Source organism: Talpa europaea (assembly GCF_964194135.1).
Source record: "Talpa europaea genome assembly, chromosome: 2".
NCBI lineage: Eukaryota > Metazoa > Chordata > Mammalia > Eulipotyphla > Talpidae > Talpa > Talpa europaea.
Genome location: NC_140068.1, coordinates 28,355,785 through 28,381,986, shown reverse-complemented (window position 1 = coordinate 28,381,986; position 26,202 = coordinate 28,355,785). Strand labels below are relative to the sequence as shown.

The following is a 26,202-nucleotide window of genomic DNA, read 5'->3' as shown; positions in this document are numbered from 1 at the left end:
TCCTACCTCTATAACATATTCATAACGCTGAAGATAATCCATGGTTACCTACTGGCTGTCAAAAGTAGGCCCAGTGAAAGCAATGCTGCAACAGGACTCAATAAAGACGAATACATAAGCACAATAAAATAAATTGCCACTCTGCCTGAGCATAGGAGTCAAATTATCGTATTTTCTCACTATTCAATTAATTGGGGCTATGATTTCCTGAACCTAAGCAGGTTCAAGGAGCCAGCACTGTAAATATTCACAATAGGTTCATTTAAAATGGAGTCATATCCAAATTACAAAAATAAACCTTTTTTTATTTGACTGAGATATCCCTGACAAAAGCATTAAAAATGACTAATAACATTATTTAGTGTTGTTAATATGTGATAAAGCTGTGATGGCAAAAAGAATGAGCTCATCTTTGGGAGACAGGAAACATGGGATTAAATTTTGCCTCCATCAATTATTACAGATCTTTGTTGCTCAAGGCAATTACCAAACAACCTAGGGAGTTTCAATTTCCTTGTCTAGAAAAATATTAAAGGCTGGGGCCTCCCTGGTGGCGCAGGTGGTTGAATGCTACACTGTGAAGCTGTCCGCAACCTCTGCAGTGCTGCTTTGATCCCGGCTGACTGGCGAGGGTCCCACATGGTACTTCAGACCTCTCCTGTCTCGCCCGCTTCTCCCCTCAGCAGTGTATTTCATCAGTCTGCCTGTTCTGTTCCCCGCTCTGTCTCTGGTGAATCCTCTCACCCTCTCGCACATCTGGCCTATACCCTGGTTCTTGTATAAATAAATCTTTAAAAAAAATTAAAGGCTGTAGTATTAAAATCAAGTTAACTCTTAAAATGAAATAATGCATATAAAAGATGTTTGATGTCAAACATATTAACTTGGACACAGATAGATCTCATGTTCTTCCAGATTCTTAGGTCTTGACACGTGCCTCGCTTTCCTTTCCACATGCCAGTGCTTCTTCATAATACTCCTCTCCACACTTCCACAATCCTCTTCTGGACTCACAAAGAACATCCCAATGCCTCTGACAAATCTCACTCCAGTTTGTGTTTTTGTTTTCATTAGTAATACCCAAATTTCTCATTGAGGGACATGCCTGACTTACATTTTATGTTCATTGGTGTCATTACTGGTTGTTGCTTAATAGAGTTGCTGTTCTTCCCAATTTTCACATGGCAGACATCCTCATTTTATGATGGTTCCAACTCATCTGTGACTTTATCAAAGAGAACTTACCTTCTAGACAACTTTCCTAAAATATGAGTCCCCAACATTCTCTCCTTATTTTTCTTTGTAACATGTACCACAACTTGATAGCCCATTTCAGTATCTTTCTACATAGTGTGCCTGCTATATATCATCATGAAGTTCCAAATGGGCAAGGACCTTGTACTTTATTTACAATTGTGTCTCCACAACCTGAACCAGTGCCTGGGATATATAGCAGTGAGTGCATTTTGAATGAATGTAATATAAAGTGTTGCACTTGTACTCTTCGTCTAGTATTTACTTCAGATATGTACTGCTATGTCAAACTTCATCAAGTAAACTTAGAATAAATAAAGACAATAAGTCTAACTTTTTAATAATCTGTAGAGTCAGAATTAGCGAACACAAACCACTAGTTATTGATACTGGAAAAAAATTAAGAGGTCTGTGTGGGGATCAGAACTTTGATCTTAGCCTCATTGCTAAAGTGCTATGAGGAATAAATAATAGTATCTGCAGAATTATTTTAAACAAACAAAAAAGCAAATCTAATAATAAATGCAAACTAGAAGTTAACAATATGAATAAAGTAATTTTTAAGTTTACCCCAATTAGAACTTTTTAAGTAGGTTCCTTTAAATATAAAATACTTCCTGAAAATTTATTTGGTAAAGTATACAACTATAGTTTTAATTTTACCTTAAGACATAATCAGAATGCTTGTGATTTTTTTATAGTGAGTTGAGATAAAGAACAGTAGATTTGAAAATCAATCCAAATATCCACAAAGTTGCTTTAATTCTAACAAAGTGTCACTATTTCATGAAATGAAAGTTCTTTTACTTACCTCTCACAATAAGTTGAGCAAAATTTGATACACCAGAACCTCTTTCTGACTGAGTTACACAACGATACAAATCCTGGTCAGTTTTTGTCACTTCTTGCAATCTGAAGGAAGCAGCAAATCTCCTGTGATTGATGTTCTTAGTCTGTGCTACTGGTATATCTTCTCCATTTCGTCTCTGCAGACAGAAACCAATCTTTAAAAAACAGGTTCTTAACATTTCCATGAATCTAAAATAAATCATCTCAGCAACCAATATCTGTAATAAATTATTTTTGATAAATTAGCAGGAAAATATCTATGTAATTCCACAAATTTCATCACTGTCATTTAATCGGGAACAGTAAATAAGTAAATATTGATATCCTTTAAGGGGTTTAGTGCTGACACTAGACTAGTAATCACAGTTTTCCATAAAATTGCTATTAGTCCAGAGTATATGCATTAACAGGACAGTTAATGGCTCCATGGCAAATGACTCACTGCACATTTCTCCCAGAGTATATCTATTTACAAGTTTCCTATGGTCCTGAATTTAAACTGCGTGTATTGCAATATATTTGTGATCTCTAGGAGACAGAGACCAGCCTGATCCATCTGAGTAATTTAAATGTGTGCATGCAACTGCCAAAAGATGACAATAAAATAAAAAAGAATAATTTAGAATCAAACCAAAATCTGTAATCTTCACAAACCTCTATCTCTTTGGCATTGTGACAACCAATTTATTCAATTTAAAATAAGTAATCAGAAGAACCTAAATGTTAAAAACATATTGTCAACTTTTAAAATAAAACAGTGGAAAATATATTTGTGATTAGGGTGTCTCTCATAAAACCATTAAGTGTAAACTGTAAAGGGAATGCGTGAAAATTCAACTATAATAACACCTATAACATCTATATTTTGAAAGACATCATAAATAAAGTGAAAAATTCAAGCCATGTATTGTATTAAGATATTTGTAATGGAAATAACCATCAAAAGATAAATAGCCAGGTTATGTAAAGATCTTCTACAGCTCAAAAAGAAAAAAAATGTCCCTATCAAAAAATAAATAGGCTATAAAAAGGGGACATGTATATGCCTAATAGCCATGAAAAGAGATTCTTAAGTAAACATTTAAGCCTTTATATCTCAACGATAGCACAAAGGGCATAGAAAAGCCACAACTTCAAGAAAGAATGGGTCATGATCCTCAAACTCAATTCTTGTTGGTGAAATGCTATATATTCCTGGTATTCTGTTATACTACTTGAAATATAATTTCATACTAATAGTATATGAAACAAAAATCCCTAAAATTAATATTGCTTTTATGGTAAATTATAAATGGAAGTGTTAAGAGGGATTTTAGAATACAATTTGTCAAGTAAAGTTAAAGATGAATAAATCTTAGGGTCCAACAATTCCACCATTATGTTTCCAATCACTCTTTCAAATGTGCTCAAGGAGGTATGTACAAATATGCTGAATTGAGAATTCTTTGTAATACGGAAATGTGAGAAACATCTCAGTATCCCTGAGCAGTGGATAGAGATTTACTAATTTGATAAATTATGAAGTGACATTTAAACTAAGCAAACTAAGGCAAGAATTGTGTAAAAAGTTAGTTCTTCAACCAAAAATAAAAGCTACTGATTTGTAGCATCTTTCCATTTTTATAGTGTAAATACTCCCACAATAGTGACTTTCAAATTACCACTGTAATAACAATTGGCTCTTAAAATGCCTGAAAAATTGATAATTGGTGATTGCAAAATGGACTTCCCTGACTCCAGCATTCTACTGACTTGAACAACAACTCTTATGTGGCAAAGTTTGCATAAAATTTTCTGACTTTTCCATTCATGTTTCAGGCTCTTTATCTGACTTAGAGATTTTAAATGATTTTTCCATTGCAAAAATGCTCAACTCTAGGCCTCCCCTGGGGGCGCAAGCTGCCCACAGCCTCTGCAGTGCTGGTTCAATCCCCGGCTGCCGGGCGACGGTCCCGCGTGGCGCGCAGACCTCTCCTGCCACGCCCGCTGCTCCCCTCAGCAGTGTATTTCATCAGTCTGCCTGTTCTGTTCTCCACTCTGTCTCTGGTGGGTTCTCTCACCCTCCCACACTTCTGACTGTGCCCAGTGCTTGTGTAAATGAATAATCTTTAAAAAAAAAAACTCTGAGAAACACCAAGAAATCAATCAGAAAATTATATGATGTGGAATTTTAACAAAGACTTTTGCATTTTTCTACTCCTCCCCTTCCCCTCAACAAGGTCTCTGCCATGCTTTCTTATTAACTTTTGCCTACTACAGGTTTCTGGAACTCAACAGCAAGTAACCCCGGGCAAGTCACTGGAATTCCTAAGTACTATCACTCCTTTATTAAACCAAGTTTCATTGTGTAGTGGCAATGCAGTATTCACCGGGCAAATTCAGTTCATGGCATAAAGAAGTGTAGTGGTAAACTCTCAACCTCTATCATAGACTATTGACCAAACATTTAACGGCCTATAGACCATTAATATCAGCATCACCTATCAGAATGTTACAAATGCAAAGTCTAGATAGAAATCACTTGAGACCTATTGGATCAAATTCTGCATTTTAACAATGCTAGATTATTCATCAAGATATAGCTTGAGGGCCTCCCTAGTGGCGCAGCAGTTGAGCCCTGGGTTGCGAAGCTGCCGCAGCCTCTGCGGCGCCGGTTTGTTCGATCCCCGGCTGCTCCCCGGCCACCAGAGGAGGGTCCCGCATGGCGCGCAGACCTCTCCTGCCGCCCGCTGCTCCCCTCAGCAGTGTACTTCGGTCCTTCTACCTGCTCTGCTCCCTGCTCTGGCTCTGGTGAATTCTCTCATCCTCCCGTGCTTCTGACTGTACCCAGTACTTGTATAAATAGATAAATAAATCTTAAAAAAAAAAAAAAAGATATAGCTTGAGACATGTTGGTCAAAAGTAATTATGGGCTTTTTCTCCCATTAACACTGATAGGTCTAAAAATGGCTATGTGCTCTGAAGCCAATGAGATTTGATAGGAACAGGCAAGTCATTTATAGAAAGATATTCTTGACCAAGTGTCTGACAGAGTGTCACAAATTTGTGCAGCTCTCTAATATCTGGGCTTGTTAATTGTGCAAAATCCTAAAGTCAATATTGTACATTTACAATGATATAATTTATTTCAGTTTATCTTTTCCCAGGAGGAAAGAATATAATCCAATGAAATTTTAGATTAAATAATGTGGTACTTAAAAGAGATCATTTTACTCTATTGATTTATTTTTCATTACCTTTCCTAGGCACATAATGATTTATTATTCCTCCATCCTCTCAGTGTTGGAGAGACTGTAAAGAGCCAGTTTTCCTATATTGGTATTACCTTCCCATTGAACAGCATTAAGAGATCTGCACATGGATGGCCAATACTCATACTCTTTTTTTTCCCAAATTAATCTCAGAATAAATTTGCACACTACAATTGAGAAAGAAATGAATCATACAACAATCTTGCCAAATTATTCATAAGAACATGAGGGTTCCTCACCAGGACTTGTCTACCACATGAAAATTTTTTTCCTCACAGAGATGATAGGTCTATCAGTATTGTTATCCCCATATTATTGAAAAATTGGATAATTTAAAAACATAAAAGGTTGTTATATAAATCTAAGGGCTTAGAAATTTAGATATATGTAAAATTAGAAACACTATGCTACCATTTTGAGAAAAGCACATAATTATATCTGTAACAAATTATTGTATTTATTTCAAATGATTAAGCACTTAAGTATTCCTCCAAGAAAACGTACATTAAAATGACAATGTTAAGTTCACCAAGTAATAAAAGGATTGAAGAAGGTAAATACTCAAAATGAAAAAAAGAGTGGTGGAAAATATTAAAATTCTGACATAACAGAGGTTAAAATATGATGGGGATAGCAGATTATTAGAAATCAGGATCACTGATCAAGTGTAAAAAAAGTCAAGTAATATCAGAAAAAAGAGTTTTAACTACAGTACCCAATGGCCTGAGTTCGATCCCTGGCCATGGAGCTAACCCACATATGGTGCAGCAGACCTCTCCTGTCTCACCCTGTGCTCCCCTTAGAAGTGCATTTCATTAAATCTGCCTGTTCTGCTCCCCAACCCCCACACCTCTGTCCTACACCCCAGCTCTTCTATGCAAAAATAAAATCTTTAGAAATAAATTAATAAAAATGGACTATTAACTTTTACATACTATTTAACAAAAATGTTGAGAACATTAGGGGAGATAATAGTGTGGAAGCTCTTTTTTTTTTAAAGATTTATTTATTTCTTTATTTATATAAGAACTGGGGTATAGACCAGATGCGAGGGAGGGTGACAGGATTTACCAGAGACAGAGTGGGGAACGGAACAGGCAGACTGATGAAATATACTGCTGAGGGGAGCAGCAGGCGAGACAGGAGAGGTCTGCCATGCCATGTGGAACCCTCGCCGGCTGGCCGGGATCGAACTGGCGCTGCAGAGGCTGTGGACAGCTTCATGGCGCTGCGCTCAACCGCCTGCACCACCAAGGGAGGCCCTAGTGTGGAAGCTCTTATTGTAAATCCTGATAATAGCAATATTATGAAGATAATAATCAATATAAATATCTAAGCAAATAATACATGTGATAACTGAGATGATCAATGACATGTCGACTTGGCTAGGATACAGTCTGTAGTTAATCAAACACTAAACTAGGTGTCCCTGCAAAAGTACTTTATAGATGGAATTAAAATCCTTAACCTATTGACATTAAGATAGATTATCCTAGATAACTGGATGGTCTAGATTCAATCAGCTGTATGGTCTTAAGACCATGGCTGAGGCTTCTAGTAAGTAAGGAAAATTCCAAGTGTAAAGAGTAATTTCACTCTTCACTTGAATATTCAGTCTGCCCTACCCAAGGGTCTGCCCTACAAATGTCAGACTTGTCCAACCAGTCTGCAAAATAGCATCAATCATTCCTTGCAACAAACCTCTTGGGGAAAAAGATTGTGTGTTAATGTTTGTGAGGGAGAGAGAGACCCCTCCTACTGGTCCTGCTTTTTGTGTTTGGACCCTGATTACATCTGTTACCAGAAATAGTTCTGGATGGTAAAGAATTTTTTGGATGAGTTTTCTGATTTGTGTTGTTTCTGGATTTTCCCAAATGGTTCTCAAATTCAATTAGATTTGAAGGCAATAATTACTTCATTGTTAGTGGTAAAGAAAACACTGATAGTACATCGCATGATGTACCCATACAGGTATGCAAAATACCACTATTAAATAATCTTAATCAAATATCTATAAAAGGTAAAGTCTGGAATACCATGTACATGTTAATTAGAACATTTTAGTTAAGCTAAGCAATATACTAGTAGTTTTAAACCACAGTAAAGAAAGTAGGGTCTATAAAGTATGTGAGGTTACAGTTATAAAAATTATACAATTGTTAATAAAAGGCAAGATGAGAAGAGAAAGGAGAACACTACTATTAAACCATTACATCTGGGGGATTCTGGAAAGTGGGTGGCAGTAGCCTAGTTTTTCACACAGTCTGAATCTGTAACATAAGAAAGAGAGAAATACAAAAGAGAGTAAGGAAAGAAAAGGTCAATACAAAGTGGAGGTGAAAACAAAACAAAGATATTCTGGAAAGCAAGCAATCTTAAATTTAAACATAAAGCAAAGGAAGAGAGAAATCTGTTAAGTCAAAAAAGTTGGTATGAGCCCAATCTCACTTAAAAATTTTGAAAAGGGCCTCCCTGGAGGTGCGAAGGGTTAATCACAGCACTATGAAACTATCAGCAGCCACTGCAGCACAAGTGCAATTCCTGTCCAGGGAGCTAATCCACATGGCACAGCAGACCTCTCCTGTCTCATCTGCTGCTCCCCTCAGCAGCATATTTCAGTCAGTCCTCCTGTTCTGTTACCCATTCTATCTCTGGTGAATCCTCGCACCCCCCACACCTCTAGCCAACAACCCAGTTTTTGTATGCATAAATAAATAAAATATGTGTTTAAAAAGAAAATTTCAAAAAACTCATTTCAGATAAAAATTTAATACTCAAAATGTATCAAAATCAAATCTGATACAGCGTTAATAGAATTTTAAGAGAAGAACAGCATGATCCTGAGAACAGAATAAAGTGCATCATAGTATTTCAAGATAAGCTAAAACATATTAAGAAAACAATTCATGCCATGGAAGAACAATATCAATTTAAATTAAGAAATACAGGTATGAGGTAATGGAATACAGAAAAAAATTAGAAATCATTTAAAAAATTATGATTACAATAAATGACTTAACAAATGATGTCTTTCAGATAATAAACTTAACAAATGATATCTTTCAGATAATAAAATGTAAAAAGGACATTCAAATTAAAAAATAAGCATATAAAGGACTTGAGAGAAGTTGATTAATAATTACATGGAAATAAGATCAAATATATACAACAAAACATCATATAAAAGCAAAGGAACAGAAAAAGTGCAAAATTACAATTTAAAAACTTCTGAGAATAAAATGTTTTCAAAATGCAAAATAGAAGATGAAACCACATGTGTAAATAAACAGAATGACCCACAATTATATATATTCTAAGAACCTTTGAAGAAAAAGAATTATTTGGCATCTAAAAAATAGCAGAAAATTGGTTATAAGAGGAAAAAAAAATATCATCAGGCCTTGATAGCAAGGCTTTATGTCATTACAAAAAGAAGTAACATATTTAAGTTACTCAAGGAAAGAAAATATAAAGGAAGAATTTTATAACTACAGAACTGACTTAATAACCATGGACACAGACACACTATTTAAGAATACAAAGAATATTATTTCCATGTGTTATTCCTAAGATATCTACAAGAAAATTAGTTTCAGGCAGCCAGAACTACTAGGAAGACATAATGCATGGACTAATGATGAAACATGATAAAACAGTTAATATGCAAAAGTAACACTAAACAAAGTCTAAGTGGGTGAACTTGCAGTCCACCTCAGAACTGTGCCAGCAATGGAGACTGGGTATGTCTACGCAAAGTAACACAAAATAAAACATGAAGAACTATGGAATATTCTAATTCTTTCTTCCCCTGTAAAAAACAAGGCACAGTTGACAAATTGTAACAGAAAAAACATTAAATATTAGGTATGATTTTCAAGTGTCAATGACAAGATTTTGTCTAAAAATTTAGGCATATTTTTCTAGTTCTGTTCACTCAAAAAGTCCAGCAATGAGTGCTTACAAGCACCCATGAGGTCTTCAAATGCAGTTTTTCACTAAAACAAACAAGGAACCAGGTCTGGAGGACAAAATGTAAAAGATGAGTGTGGAATGTCTCATGATGCCAGGTAGCAGGGAAGCTCATAAAAATTACTGAAGTGATATCTAAGGATGCTGGAGCCAACTTGAAGAGATCTTCCACTAGCCAAAGATGGGACAATTTCAATTTAATGACAGTTAATAGTGTAATAAATTGAACTATGTTCACTATGGATAAATCCATGAGTTCACAATAATTTTAAGAAAAGAAAGAAGTAGACACCTTTAGAAGATGATAGGAATCAACTAATTATATTGAAAACTAGCAAACAAAAGATTTAAGCATTTATCCTCTCTTTCCATAATGAACTATGTCACTGAGCAATCAAATAGTAGATGAGAAGTGTCTTTTCATTAACTAAACAAATACAAAAGAAATAATGGAATTAGAAAATTATCATGTACAACCTACAGGAATGAATATAACATTAAGCGTCAATGGCTATCAGGATCACTGGGGGAAAAAATGACACATTTGGGGTCTCCTTTAATCATACCAAGCACCACCTCTATCATTGCCAAAGCACGGAACTTGACTTCAGATCTGCCTGCCAATTTGCAGGAAATTCAGAGGAACATGTTGATCTGAAGAAGACATTTGTATGCAATTAGCAAAACACAAGCAGTCTGTAACAAGTCAAATGCCCTGCATTCCTCAATAGAGAATTCTGAGGAAAAGAAAAAGAGGACAAACCAAAGATTAAGAGAGACTTAATATACCTATTTTTATAAAGAGATAAGACTATAATGTCTAGGGACATATAAATGAGTACAGAAAAAAAAAGATTATAAGCCATGCTAAAGTTACTTGTAGAAGCAGGGAGGTTATCCAGTTGTGACTGAAATGGCGCATAATGGTGGAGCCTCTATGATGGTTGGCAAAATCTCTATCATGATCTGCATGGTGGGCACCTTATAAAATTTCATTGAGTCATAGTCCTGAAATCTGTGTGATTGGTCTATGTCTGTTTTATTTTATAATGAAATGACTTTATAAGTGTAATATTTTTATATCACAGTTTTTCATAAAAAAAGAAACAGAGCCCACTGCCAAACCCCCTATGGTATAAGAGTAAACACAGGAGCTCAATGGAAAGATGTGAAGTTTTTGACATATCCCATCTGGAAAACACACTGAAAGGGTAGCTCTATAAACATTGGAAGAACACACTATTCTGGCACAGAAAAAGCAGTGGATTTTAATTTATAGATATTGATAAGATGAAATTCTTCAGCTTCTCATGATTACCAGGCTTTTATAGCCATGTTCAGGGGATAGATAAGGAAGATGAAGGCTATTCCACACATTATTCATTTATAATCAATTATGTAATCTGTAGACAACAAACTCAGAGTTTATAAATTATTGAAGATGAAAAAGGATGTGCTATATCTTTAAGGCATTGAACTCTTTATGGTAGAAAGTCACATAAAGTCAACCAAAATAACCTCAAGAATATTGAACAATATTGAACAATCCTCAAAATTAAATGATTACACTATCTGAAATGCCTCATTTCATAAATACTCAAAATGTTGAAGGTGGAAGATAAATATTACTATTCATGATATGTGGTCACAAATTTCACTCCAGATCTGTAAGCAGACTTTTTATAGATGCCATGAGGGAAGAATGCAATGCCATGGACTGGAACAATCCAATGTCCTCAGGAAAAGCAGGACTGACAAGAGTGATAGCTTTTTGCTACAAAATAGAACCTGGTTTCTTAAGGGAGCGAGATTAATTGTAAATCAGCATATACACAGAAAAAAAATCGCTACTGTTTAAACTGAGGTTACACAGAAAAATTAGAATTAAACAGCAATCTAATGTTCATCCGTCAGTTTAAGTCAAGAACAATTTGCAAGAAGCCAGAAAAGCGAGACAGACATGATTAACACTCCTCTCTGACATGGCTCCTGTTCTGAGAGTCACAAAGGACAAAAGAAGCCAAGGTTGAAAACACCTTAGATCAATTGTCCTAGGTAACACCAGGATCACACAGAGGTTTAAATTGGGCCACAAATTTCAAACTACCTTGATAACTTATTCTAAGACCGAAAGGAGTCTGAAGGAATGAATATCTCTTTGTATATTACACTCCTATTTAGGCTAATTTATATGCAATTATGAAGATAGAAAGGGACAGAAAGTATAAAAAAAAATGGGTCTAACAGAGTTCTAAGCAGAAAATAAGAAAACATCCATTCATTTAATTAAAAAATTAACTTTGAGGAAAGCATACTTTATTATTTCACTCTCATCTTTCCAAATTCTGTTAACTGATACCAACCAGAACTACAATTCACACCTTTCCTACCCTGCTCACATATTTTCTAGTTGCAGCAAAACAGGCCAATTCTGGGCCCCACTAGCTGATGTCTGTACTGCTAACAGGAGTATCTTGCTTGCATTTGTCCCATCATGACCTAGTCCTAAGTCAACCAAAAGCCATTTTACCCATATTTCTCATTGTGAACTTTCCACTTCAGAAATATACTTCCCCTTAAGCTCCAATCTCACCCTCCCCACACACACATACTAAACTGCTGTGATAACAATACCTATTTAAACTGTGATTATACAATGAAATTTTCATTAATGATTTCATCAAATAATCAAGTCTATGTTGTTCTCTCCAACCCTGAAATAGTACAGTGCTTAGATTCTGGAAGGTCTTTCCTTACTCACTTATAAAAGAATCTCTCAAAACTGAAAGCATCTTAAAAAAACATTCAGCTTCCTGTGTAAATTTCTTCTACATCTTCAGCAAGTACTTATCCAGATTATGCTTCGATCCTTCCACTAATTGCAATTTTACTACCTGCTATAGTAGCTGATTCTAGGTTTTACAGCCCTACAATTACAAAGATCTTCCTTATAATGAACTTAAATCTTTCACCACAATTTCAAGCTATTTGTTATTATTGCACTTTAGTATCTACACAGAACAACCTAATCCTTCTTGTTTATTCATGGTATACTAAGATTTTAAGAAATTTACCCAGTCTCCCACAATACATATTTACAATATCTCTTTAGCCAACCTGACATATTTTCTTCACCTTTATTCACTATTCTCATAATCATATACTTCCTTTTGTTATTTTAATATGTCAGCACTTTTGTGCCAATGGTTTAGAAAATGTCGGAGTTCTCACACGCCCAGTCAGGATAATTCACTGCATCTCATTCCTCCCCAGCCCCCCACCCCATGGAGCCCATCATATGTTGAACTTAGCATATATTTTATCAATTTGGCTTTGAAAAGTTCCTCTAAAAGTAGTTTTGAATGAATTATATATCATTGATTACATGCTTTCAGGCATAAATTAATTTCTTCCAAGAATTTTCCCCTATTGTTATAAATGCAAAGTTGCCAGATGTTTTTCATGAAAGGAAATGGTATTAGGGATAGGGAAATCTCTCATGGTGATTAAATATGCTACAAACACATGACAGTATATTTGATAATTCTTATAAGATTATAAGTAGGCATGGGAAAATACTACAGCATAGGAATATTAGAAAGAACTTTGTGGACAATGACTAAATAGCATTTGAAATAGTATAGTGATATATTTCAGTTAAAAACTTGTACTTCCAGATTAACTCATTATTTTATTATTATTTTGTAATTTTTTTACATCATTGTTCATTTTATTTTTTAAAGATTTATTTATTTATTTATTTATTTATTTATTTATTTATTTATTTATTTATACATGCATGCACTGGGTACAGTCAGAGGCGCAGGAGGGTGAGAGAATTCACCAGAGCCAGAGCGGAGAGTAGAAAAGGCAGAGTGATGAAGTACATTGCTGAGGGGAGCAGCAGGCACGCAGGAGAGCTCTTCGGGCCATGTGGGACTCTCACCAGCGGCCTGGGATCAAACCAGCACTGCAGAGGCTATGGGCAGCTTCGCAGCCCAGCGCTCAACCTCTGCGCCACCAGGGAGGCCCCATTGTTCATTTTAAAACAATATTTGCTTCCCCCCCACCTGCCCCCTCAGATGTAGTCCCCATAGTTTCCGTCACAAATGCACCCGTGCACCATCACCACAGTCCCCTGTGCTCCTCCCTCCCTCCCTCTGATCCCCCTCCTGCCTCCTCCCCTGCAGGATGTCTCTGATTTATAATTGTCCATTTTTGCTTTGTTGTGTTTTGTACTGTTATTTTTTTTACACTGGATGTCTCATTTGGTTCCCCTATATTCCTGCTGTAAGTGAAACCAACCGATATTTTTCTTTTTCCTTTTTGCTTATTTCACTGAGCATAATTCCTTCTAGCTCCATCCACATTGCTGTGAATGGCATGTTAACTCATTTTTTAAAAAGTAAACCATGCTTCAGATTTCCACTGCTACATGATGAAATGTTCACAGGTAGTACAGGAACATGGTCATGCCATTTCCCTAAATAGATAAAACATTCTGTGGCCAGAAGTTTCAGGTCAACCGTTTTCATTGACCCTCAACCATTTCATCGACCATCAGTTAGTACTGCAAGAGGTCAGCTTCATTCTGGTTGTGCTTTAGAGCAATTTGCATCTCGTTTTACTAATTTTACTCTCCAATTATTATTCTCAATCCATTGCTTAAATTATCTACTACTCTACAAGGAATGACATTTCCTTTGGCTGAGAACCTAGTGGTATCATGCTATATTAGCAGTGACGAGCCTCACCAAGGGCAAAATGATGGCTGACTTTCTTGTTTTGGCAGGCCCAGTCAGGAGGCAAAATGCCAGGACCTACAGTGATTATTGACAGATTGGCCCAAATTGCCACAGATATGATGGCAATCTATATAGGATTACCAGCCACACATTAAATAGCCTCATTTCAATCCACCAAAACAAACGGTGCCACCAAATCTACCCAAACAATTGCCTACTTTTGAAACTCCACTGTTAAATTTCTATGCCCAATGCAATGATGCCTGCCTGCCAAGCTCTATAATGATGGATGGAGTCATTAGCATTTTCGTTTCTACGCAGAACCTGAAGCCAAAGCATATGGTCTGACAGATGTTCCAGCAATGGGCTTGATTTGATTTGCCATGTAGGTGTCCACTTATACTGGACCTTCATAAAAAGTATACTAATTTATAAGTTGTAGTCCAGCCCATGTCTCAATTCTTTCACATCCTGGAAAGATATAACATGTTCTTATAAAAGAATAAATACTCAGAACACACTTTCTTTTAAAACTTCTATAATTTATCTTAGACTAATAAATTTCCCTTTAACCTAGTCATAGCACTTCAAATGAATGAGATGGGTAAATATGTGGGTAAAATTCATAGGCTTTTGCCATTTATGCTACTATTTCCAATAACCTGTCTCCTATAACTGTAATTTTGCTATTTGATAAAATGGTTCATATACACATTTATGATTTATTGAGGCATACGGTATATAGATACAGTGAGTTGCACAGATCCTAAGTTCAGACAAATGTGTATACACCCATATACCTAGCACACCAGGAATAGGGCTAGTCGCTTTTATTATTTTGCTTTAGTATAAATTAGATATTAAAATTTCATTAATGATCTTATTTCCTATAATCTATAATTTACTGAAGTCTTAAGAACCACAAATTCTTACTGCTGGGAGTTCCTTAAGAACACAACATAATTTTCTTCTATAACTTGTAAGAATTGAAAAACATCTTTTGATATGGGGAAATACTAAAAACTTAAACTGACAAGAAAATGTTAAATGTTTATATCTAGTATACATACAAATTCAATGAGAGTTATGGTAGAAAGGAATTTGAAAGATCTCTATAAGCAACAAAAGACATTTTAGCCTTAAGTTCCTTATCTGACATGAATGAATTATACAATACACTTTTTAAAATGATGTTTCAGAAAGTCTCATGATTTTATCATTTTTCTAGCTGTTGACATGCAAAAGAATACTAATATTACTCATCCATGTTATTTTATGTATCAACTGTTCACTCTGAATGTATAAGGAGTGTTAAGGTAGGTTATATATTCTGTCATAGTTTTTTAATGTCTACATAACCTAATTTTGAGTCTCAATAATTAAATCACTTGAGAGCGCACAGGAAAAAATATTCCCTAAAGATACATTCAGTACCACTATGATGTGCCTTATGGATTAACTCATTAAAATGTTTGAGTGTTTTCTTGTGTTCCATTTTAAAATTTTTCTAATTTATAGTCATCTTAACAATAAAAATGAGTGAGATGTGAATAGCATGGTAAAGACAAGTGAGATAATTTTATTCTCTAAATGTTTTCCATATGTCACTTCAAATATCAAATATATTATGTATATGGTCATTATTTTTCATAGCAGTTGTAGCTCATAATTTTCCTTTAAAATTGAAAAATTGCTACTTTTTGTTATTTTTACCCATATTTACACATTTTATCAATTGAAATGCAATATTATACAAGTGATCTGGAGACCATATAAAATGATCACCAATTTCATTACAGCTCACCAGCGCAGGTATAACAGCTACTCTATTATTCTATTACTTCTGTGATAGGATGTAGTAACCTTTCACTGAGATGCATCAACTACATTCATTGTCAGTACTGTCACAGACATCTTAAGCAGTTGTTCTCACAATGGCACTTAATTTAAGGTACCATTTTTTTCCCATATAAAACCAATAACAACATTTTTACATTTTCTCGTCACACAACAGAGGCAATAAAGGCCATGTTTCAGGTGATCAGAAGTAATACAAAGACCTCATTTAACATCTTATAAGTGAAAGGGATTTTAATTTCTGTCCAACATTTCCTTTTATAGATCCAATATCTCTTTTTACAGAATATTTCAATAAATTCTCTAACCTACATAATTAACTAGGTTAGAAAGTCTGAAGGATTAGAACTAAGGTTAAATGTAAGAAGTGGGCCTCCTGCTTACTAGCAATTTGTTCAGCACCAAACAAATGACCTGATATCTATTTATATGGTCTGGCTTATAATTAATTGTGGAACCTAGATTATTCCTGTCTTATTATATCTCTCTTAATTTCAATAAACGATAAAGATGTTTTAAGTCTCTGTCTACTTTCTGATTCTCCACTGTTCTTTCTTATGGTTATAAGATATAACTATGAAGTAAAAGGAAGCTGTTTTTTTATTTAATTTGAAAACACTCCTTAACTAAGTAAAGTGATTAAAGAGATTAAGTTAAGGTAACTTATCTAGTATTATTGAAAATAAAAAAGGGTTTTAATTAGTAAGATGAATATGTTAACTGCTGAGGAACAGCATCAATGGCAAAACAGAAGACTGACACAGAAATTCAGCTTCACAAATGTAAATGGAAGAGAAAAAAAAAAGCAGAAGTCTTACTGAATATTTTATTTTTCATCTGATTTGAAATTTGGCAAGAGAAAAATTTCAAGAAACTAAAACAAAGTGAGCCAATCTACAAACTAGGAAATAAAAAACTGAGTACTATTTTGACTGCAACCCACTTAGACCAGCGGGGCCAGAAAGCCTTTGTTGCCACAAGGCAGCTGGTGTCTGAGTACACAAAACCCTTTTCATTTCAATGTTACATTAAATCCTGGGGCATGAAATTGGTAGAGAATGACAGTCTCTGGTTCCCTGAGGTAAGACTTTGTAGATCACAACTAAAGTCAAATGCCTACTTATGTTTAACCACCTAAATGAAAAATAATTAGGAAGATAATTTTTAAATGTCTAAACATATTTCAAAACTATATTGGCAAAGAAATAAAATGGATTCTGACTTGATGTTTAGCTAACAAAACAAGCTACACCTTATGCAATATGCTATGCAGAAAGAAATATGTTGTAACTCAAGATTTATAGTAGAAGTTAGCATAATCTCAGAAAAAATGGAAAAGACTCATTTCCTTTAGCCATATCAAGATTGTATCTGCTTAGCTGCAAATCAAATAACTTCTGAAACTGGTGACAATTAGTTTCATATGAACTACATCTGTTATAACATCTAACAGGATTGAGGGAATTAGAAGAAATAGCATATTTATTTATAGCATCTAGTACAATATCAGTTATTATACTAATTTTGATAATCATTTATTATCATCACCAAACCACCTGCAAATTAATGATTATATGAAACATGAATTTTATTCTCTAAAGATAAAATACAATAAATCCTGATGTCTATGTTCAAGAAACTAAGGTAATCTTAAAATGATTTTTCTTTTTGGTCTCTATTGGTTTTCTCAGAAATTTAAAATTCTAACTAATTAAGTCTCTTTCCTCATTCTCATGCAAATAGAACAAAATAATAACAAAGGTGCTCAGGAAATATTATGTTTACATCTAGTTTCAAACATTTAATTCAGCAACCAGCTTTCTTAGATCCAGCCAGCTATATGGCTTTAGAGTTACTCTTATTTTCACCCACCGTATACTCCTTCCCCAGGATTGACAATTATTTTCTGAAGGTATGACCCTTTCCTTAGCCTACTGTTTATCTTTCTGATTCTTTTATAAAGCCCTTTACATACACCATTTACATTTTCCAAAAGTATGCTACATTGCAATTCACTAAATACATATTTACTAAAGATTTAATATGTTCAAGGCACAAGGTTTTGACCTCAGGTCTGTGACAACACTTACATACAAAAATTCTTAAAAAAAAAAAAAAATTGACTCTCTTTCAACTCACATTTCCAGAAACACTCACAAAGTTTTCTTATAATACATTAAAAAATAAATCAAAATATTACAGTTCCTACTTAAGTACTATGCTCTTATAAGTGGAAATTTCATAATATTTAAAGAGGAAATGTTTGTCTTCTCCCTATTTTTAATGAGTCTGCAAAAACTGTTTTTTCGTTTGGATGTACTGTAGAATATTTAGGTTTCGTTAGAAACTATTTCAAGGATTTTAACTATATATATTGTTATATTCTTATTCATATTCCAGAAACAGAAATATCTAAAATGAATCTGTAGGCAGTTAAACCAAAGGACCTGTCAGAGAAAGAGATTGAGAAACAGAAATTGAGACTACAAGCAGTTCTTTTTTTAAAATCAAGGGTAGCTGTGTGAACTTGGCCTTACCTGCAGCCATAACTTGTTATGCACAGCATCTCTCCCTGTAGCAATACACTGAAATGTAGCATTCTGCCCAGCGTTGACCTCTACGTCTCCCAGGCGGAGAAAATGAGGAGATTTATCTGTGAAGGTAGGGAAAAAGTTATTTTTTTCATATGAAGAAAACATGCCAGGTTACCTTTTCCCAAAAGAATAATGTTGTGAATGCTTTTACTTTAGGCTAAGACTAATACCAAATGGAAGAAAATTGGGTTTTCTTTGTGATGAAAGATATCATTTCCATTCACTCTCATAGTTTTCGTAGTTCTCCCTATCTCAATAGTTTTATTAGTTACTGCCCCATAATTGCTAGAGCATTGTTCTATAGAGCATGAGCACTTAATAATTACTGTTAAAGGGCTGCCATAGCATGTTGCATATGGGTAATAATAAAACAGCTAAGAGATGAAATAGGCACAAATCATAGTAAAGCAGAAAAATATATAGTCATATCTAAAATAGCCACATACACACAGTCATTGAACTATTGAGCAACACTGTAAATAGTTAGATCACTTTTTTTTTTACTTTAATAGTCTTCAAAGAACAAGGGAATGTTTGTTTCTTTCAAATAGAATATCACCTTAATTGTTGATAAATCCATTTTCCTATTCCTTTATAATAAAAATTTTACCCCTATTCTTTATAAAGAAGTTACTCCAAGAAAATATTAGATACCAATAAAAAGTGGTGATTGCAGTCAAAATATACATGAGTTATTTGACTGCCAAACAAGTATTCTCTATAATTACCTTTCAAATCTGAAACTTTATTCATGTTTTCAACTGAAAGGAAATGCAAACAGGACAAACTAAGCCTCAGTGAATAACAGAAAGCTCATGGAGAACCATATCACAATGAGACTGCTGTTGTGCTCAAGTCATTTGTAAAATGTGTTTACTCGTGTGTACACTCAATGGATGGAAAAACGGCTCACTCATGTTAATGGGTTGAAAAAAATTAGTAAACCAACTTGAATTCTGAAAGAGATAATTTTGTTCTTCTTCTCTTAGAATAGACTACATGAAATAAGTCATTTGACCCTTGCCTGCTGTCTTCTCAGTAACTTCAGAAAAAGAAATGCTCAAACAAGACCAAGGGCTAAAACAGTGGTTCTCAAAGAGTGAACTCTAGACCACTACCAGCAACAGCTGCAGCAGCATAGGAAATCTTGTCAGAAATGCAAATTCTCAGTCCTTGTCCCAGACCTATAGAATCAGAAGTAGGGAAGGGAACAAAGCAATCTGTGATATGTCACACTCAGCAGGTGATGCTGATGCACCATAGGGAGCAGGAGCAAAAACTGACCACAGGCAGTGGGGCCGCCGTGCATGCTGCTACAATGTTAGAGAATTTCTAAGAGGAGGATCACCCAACAGATCATCCAGAATTAATGGTCTCTATATAATACTACTGTTGAGAGATATAGGTGAAATTTGAATTTATGCCAGTTGTTTTTATGGCCTGGTATTACTGAATGCATGCAACAATTTTCTTTAAGGCAATGGGACATAAATACAAATCTAGTCACACCATCTGAAGAACAACCAACATATATCTAAGGCTATAAACAAAACTATGTATTAGTATAGTGCATTTCTTATTCGGTTTGCTTTCTGTTATTTTGTTGTTAAAATTGGATTAACCGGATATTTATTATGACATATAAAAATTAGCCCTAAGTTAAAAATAAAGTGAACTAATTCATTCTCTCTCTTGCACTACAGCTTTCAACTTAACAGCTCACATAAGATAGTGAGCTGTTATTATTCATAACTTTCTCAGACAATTTAATAGTACTAAAATGAGTGAACATGTCTGGCCTGAACTTGCATTTGTATTTTGTTCTCAGTAATTAAATAATTTCAAAGGATTCTCTAGTATGTGCACAATTAGTTACTAGCCAAAAAATTACTTGCTTCAAAACCTCTAGAAATAAATCAGTGTTCTTTTTAAACTGAACAAAAAGGCTAAGAAAACAAGAACAAGAGAGACAGCAATGAGCAAATAATAAACAATCAACAGTCACTGCCAATATAAGACAACTGTTGAAAGGACATAGAAAAACACAATTTGTAATCACAACCTACCACAAGGATAACTCAGCACTTGGATGTCATCGATGGCAATATAACCATTTCTCCCTCCTGAGACTTCAGCTTCAAATATTACCTGCCAGGAATAAATAGAAAACATTTACAATGGTTTCTTAGGAAATTTTCACAGTGGAAAGAAAACAGCTATAACATGCTCAAAAAATTAAATTTTATTTGTCCTATAAAAATTAAAATTGTATGTTATAATGTGGAATAATTTCCTAAACCTTGCAAGGTAAACAAAAGAAAGTTTTTTGAGGAGGAATTAAATTATGAAGGTCAAGAAGTCCTCATTCATATTTTTAAGGAACGACTATCAAAGAGTTGTTAGATTTCCTAAATAAGCAATATGTAGGTAGAATGAACAGCTAGACAAATACTGCAAATCTCATATCCCTTCACTTTCTATTATAGATTTTCTCCATATTTGTTATTTACTAAAACATAGATCAAGCACCCACAATGTACCAAGTCATATGCTAACAACTAAAGACATGATTTGACTTTTTAAACAGCCAAATTTTCAAAGATGAAAATCATTAGGTAAGTTAGCACTATTCCAAAAACAAGCACAATGGAACAGAATTAAGCTTCATATTTAGGGAACTAAATGAATGTCATTCATATAGCTATAAAAAGTACAAAAGGGGAAAAATTCAATTATGGAGTTAAGCACTGAAGACATTAATTATCAAAGAAGTGAAATCAGGAACATATATGTCAACAGTTAAACATTAACTAATATTAAACAATCACAAAACAAGTTCCTGATTTTTTTGTTTTAAGATTTATGTACTTATACAAGCAATGGGGTACAGGCCAGAGGCATGGGAGGGTGACAGAATCCACCAGAGACAGAGTGGGGAGCAGAACAAGCAGAAGGTCAAAATACACTGCTGAGGGGAGCAGCGGGAGAGACAGGAGAAGTCTGCCGCGCCATGTGGGAATCTCCCCGGCCAGGAATCGAACAGGGGTCGGGAAGGCTGCGGACAGCTTCACAGCACTGCGCTCAACCCGCTGCGCCACTGGGGAGGCCCAGTTTTTGGCTTTAAACATAAGATCTTGTTATAGAATTTTGTACTTAAGAGCAGAACTTCATATCGCCTTTCTTTAAAGTATGTGTGCTATGATTTTTCAAGCAAAAACAGATTCAGCAACATTTTATTTGACTATAAACTCCTTTATTCATGGCAATACATAGAGTACTTTTGGAATAGTCTGCAAAGCATTTTAGGAAACATAATGAAAGTAGATGTTTAAAGCAGGACTACAGTATGAACAAATTGGTCTGTTAGAAATATTTAGCTATAAGGTACTGTATACAGAAATATTAGATTGATACAGACAATCAGGTAATGTTATAGTACACTGTGAAAAGATGAGAAATTAAATATAATGGTAGATTAAAAATTAAAGGCTGTGGAAATAAACTAGGCTATAGAAATAAATTAGATGTGATGAGATGAAGAACAATTCTTATTCACGGTTTAGGTCCCTGGTAAATGATGACATTAGGATCCCCAGTGAGAATTACTTAAATAGAAAAGGTATAAATTTGAGGAAGAAGATAATTAAAGCATATCTGAGACATTTCAAATTTGATTTGCACAGATATATACAGATATAATGCTTAGTAAATAACTAGACAGATTTATCTCAAACAGAAGAGACAAGTCTAAAATAAAGCCATCAATTTGGAAATTATAAGTATGGAAGTGAGAAAGCTACAGATTTAGAAATTAATGTGATAGCTGAGGAAGATGGTTTAGGAAGATAAAATGAAAGAAAAAGACACTGATAGAGAAAGCAAAAATACAGCAAGCTTTTGTCTTCAATAAATTCAATAAAGCATGATTTACACATAAGGGTCAAGGAGGGAAGAATAGTATCAGGAGGTTTCTAGCAGGTCAACACTCCCACAGATTAGAAGGCCAGGCAAACTACAATAACCATAATCATAAAACATCAGATATTTGCATAAAATGGAATTAAGACGAACCAAGTTTTAGGAGAACAGACTATCTCTGGTGGGATCAGAAGATCCAACCACATTTGCTTTCCATGGGAATATCTACCAAGTCTGGGATAGCTCCCCACAGACTTAGAACCAGTGATGTAGAAAGCATTGTAACATGCTGCAATCATATGAAAATAGAAATTGAAAATTTAGGAGTCGATAAAAAAATGAAATGTAGAAGAGTTCAAGAGAAACAAAGAAAATATGAGTTGGAGTTAACCATCAGGAAATCTCCTTTCACAGACAATTATACTACGGTGGAGAGTGACTGAGCTCGATTGAATAATAATAATTAACATGTTTTGAGTACTCATTACCTGCAACAAATTATGCTAAACATATCCTAGTATGCACATTCATGTTTGCCTCTTTTGTCTGCATAAACATACACACACACACTCATGTAATCCTCACTGCAGTCATATGAAGCAGGCATTATTTCCATATTCAATTTAAATTACAGTTAAGTAATGAAAACAAATTCTAACAGCTAATAAGTTTTAATGGAGTTAGAAGTGGACAAAAGATAGCCTGCTTTCCTCCATCAACTTTGCTATGCTGCCTTTCAATATAAAGAAACACACAGGGAGAGAATTTTCATGAAATAAACATTAAATTTATTTAAAGTCTAAATTTTAAATTCTATTTCCATAGCTCACTAATTAGATATATATCAATTATACAGCAGTACCATCTGCATTATAACCTTCCATTCTCAGAACATACGTTCACATCCACTGCAAAGCCAACGACAATCAGTAAACAAGGTAGAGGGTCCATCCGCCCTCTGTCCACTCTCATTATAAACCATGTCCCACGTTATCTATTCTCTACTTCCAGTTGTTCTTCATCATTGATAATTTCACTGGAACAAATTGAAACTGAAAAATACGGAGTCTGTGTTATGGAAGACGTCCATAATGGAAGATGTCCAAAATATAAACACAGAAATAAGTGTGTGTGTGTATACATACAATTTACATTCTGTAAAATGTATTCCATATGAACACACATTTGTCATGTCACTTTCTAACCACTGAAATAAAGACTTAGCAAGAAACAGAGGAGAGAGTCAGGGACTTCAAAAAAATATATAACTAAAAAAACATCATACAATACACAGGTCACGTTTTGAAGGGGGGCAGAGAGAAATTATATTTGACTTCTAACTCTCCAGTTTACAAATTCTTAAGCAAATCACATAAACTTTTAGTCACATTCCAGCCTCATAATATGTATACAATACGGCTCTCATTGTCAAGTTTTGTGAATACCAAATAATACCATCTGTGAAAGTGACATGTAAAGCAAAACAGAACGTTATCGACATTGTTAGTATGTGAGCTTTGTCTAAGTGTATCACAGGAAAATGATTGTATTGGCTCGACTTGTGGTTCAAGGAAAGGGGAGACATGCAAAGGAAAATCAAGAAAGCCATTTTTTGAGACACATTGCGTTCTTATCAATATACCACACATCTGTGTAACAAACCATTGTGACTTATTTTAGTATTGTTGTAGCTATTGTTAATTTAATTATTTTCGTTTCTTTATCTGTTTTATTTTCTCTAATTGTTTAATGTTCCCCTTTTCTTTTTTTTTTCATATTGTTGGCAAGTTTAAACATAATTACTACACCCTGAGAAAAAACTTTTTATTTGTTCATTTAAATTGAGCTTTATTCTGGACAATAAATTCAGGCCTTGATTTTAAAAGGAGCTTTAGAATCAGCTCTTTATTAAAGAAAAAAAATGTTTCTCTTTTTAGTGACCTCATTCTCCCTGCTAAGTGTTGTCTTTGCCTCATTAACAAGAGCTAGAGGAAATTTTTAAGATCCGATTCCTTTACTGCTAAGGATCTAATCAGTTTTATCACTTCAACAAAGCCCTCACCTTGTAAGGCTTTTCTGTCCAGTGAGGGGAAACAAATCTCAGTAGCTTAATTATGCAAATCTTGTTTGGGCTAATGATCAGGTCAGATCTAATACTTGGTGTCAAGTAATCAACTAAGGCTCCAAGAAGAAAGCAATGGAAGCCACACCAGATGTCAACTTTAATGCATCCAGGAAGCCAGCCTGGGAACTGAATGAATGGGCTCAGCTTTTCATGCTTTCATCACTCCACTCCATTACCTGAAATACCGAAGGTGATGATTCTAATCAAATTTTTGCTACTCTAGCAACATTCTTGGATTATTAACTAAGTGCATCAAAGTTGAAATAAAGTAAAAGGAGAAAAAGGCAAATCCTAAAGAACAAGGACAACTTTATCCTTTAGCAAACTCAACTAATGCAGAAGAAATACCTGGTAGCAATTGCAAAACTAAGTCAGGAAGCCTGGGATCTAGTTGTTGGGTGTGCTGCCATGTGAAATTCAAGCAATTACCTATGTCCGTAACCTTACCTGGGGCAAGACTAGCTTTGTCTATATCACAGGTTTGTTCCTGAGATTGGTGGTACATATGAAATACTTAAATGTTGTATTTAACACCATGCAATATAAGATACTATTAGAAGAATTTGAATAAATTTTCTTTAATTTTGTTTCAATATATCATAGGATTAAGCATTAGACTCCAGGGCCTCCCCTGGTGGCACAACGGTTGAGCGCTGGCTGAGAAGCTGCCCGCAGACTCTGCAGCACCAGTTCGATGCCCAGCCACCAGCGAGGGTCCCACATAGCGCGCGGACCTCTCCTGCTGCGCCTGCTGCTCCTCTCAGCAGTGTGCTTAGGTCCTTCTGCCTGTTCTGCTCCCCACTCTGGCTCTGGTGAATTCTCTCACCCTCCCGCACTTCAGACTGTACCCAGTGCTTGTATAAATAAATAAATCTTTAAAAAAAAAAATTAGACTCCAAAACCAAATATATATTTATGGAATTTCCACCATTCCTTACCTGTATCTTCAACTCATGCAAAACTTACATGAAGTTACTTACATGTTTTCAACATAGGTAAAATTTAAACTTTAGTTTCTTCTATAGAAGGAAACTCTGAGGAAAATATCCATAAAGGACACATGAACTAAAATAAAATTTGATCTCATTTTTATGCACTGTCTCTCTCTCTCTCTCTCTCTCTCTCTCTCTCTCTCTCTCTCTCTCTCTCTCTTCAAAATCTTGACCCCCTGCCTTCAATTGAGAAACAGAATAAATTGGTATTTTATTTTCATATACATCATTTCCATTTATGTTTCTGTGATTTGAAATTTAAAGATTAAATTTTGCTACTGTAAAATTCAAAGTAAATTAGACATTTGCCTTCAAAGAAAAAAATGCACTGAGTCAAAACACATTTCTAAATAATGAATGAGAATCATATGTAGAAACACATACAAAGATGACTAAGGTTGGTCGAACCATATCAGTGCTGGTAAAGCACACATATCTGCATCTCTAATCACATGTGAAGCCCCGAAGTCAGGAGCTGTGGTTGACTCAATTTTGTGTCCTCAAAGATTATTACAGCAATATGTCTGTGTGTGCCTGTGTGTGTGTGCACACACATGTGGGCATGTGAATATATACAAACTTAATTTGTATTTAAAATGTTTCATATTTTAGAGCATATAATATAAAAATAAGATAAAATATAATTTA

At 34.6% G+C, this 26,202-nt stretch overlaps 1 protein-coding gene across 7 annotated transcripts in view; it reads right to left on the bottom strand.

The window, feature by feature from the left end:
• The window catches only part of PTPRK (protein tyrosine phosphatase receptor type K), a gene marked incomplete at both ends in the record, with an annotated part of 521,692 nt that overhangs the window by 229,702 nt on the left and 265,788 nt on the right, over positions 1 to 26,202 (bottom strand). For all 7 annotated transcript variants that reach the window (XM_084227965.1, XM_084227961.1, XM_084227963.1 and 4 more), the window contains 3 exons: positions 2,066 to 2,240; positions 18,463 to 18,578; positions 20,586 to 20,667. In XM_084227965.1, the coding sequence (XP_084084091.1) occupies positions 2,066 to 2,240; positions 18,463 to 18,578; positions 20,586 to 20,667 (373 nt within the window). The remainder of the gene's footprint in view (positions 1 to 2,065; positions 2,241 to 18,462; positions 18,579 to 20,585; positions 20,668 to 26,202) is intronic.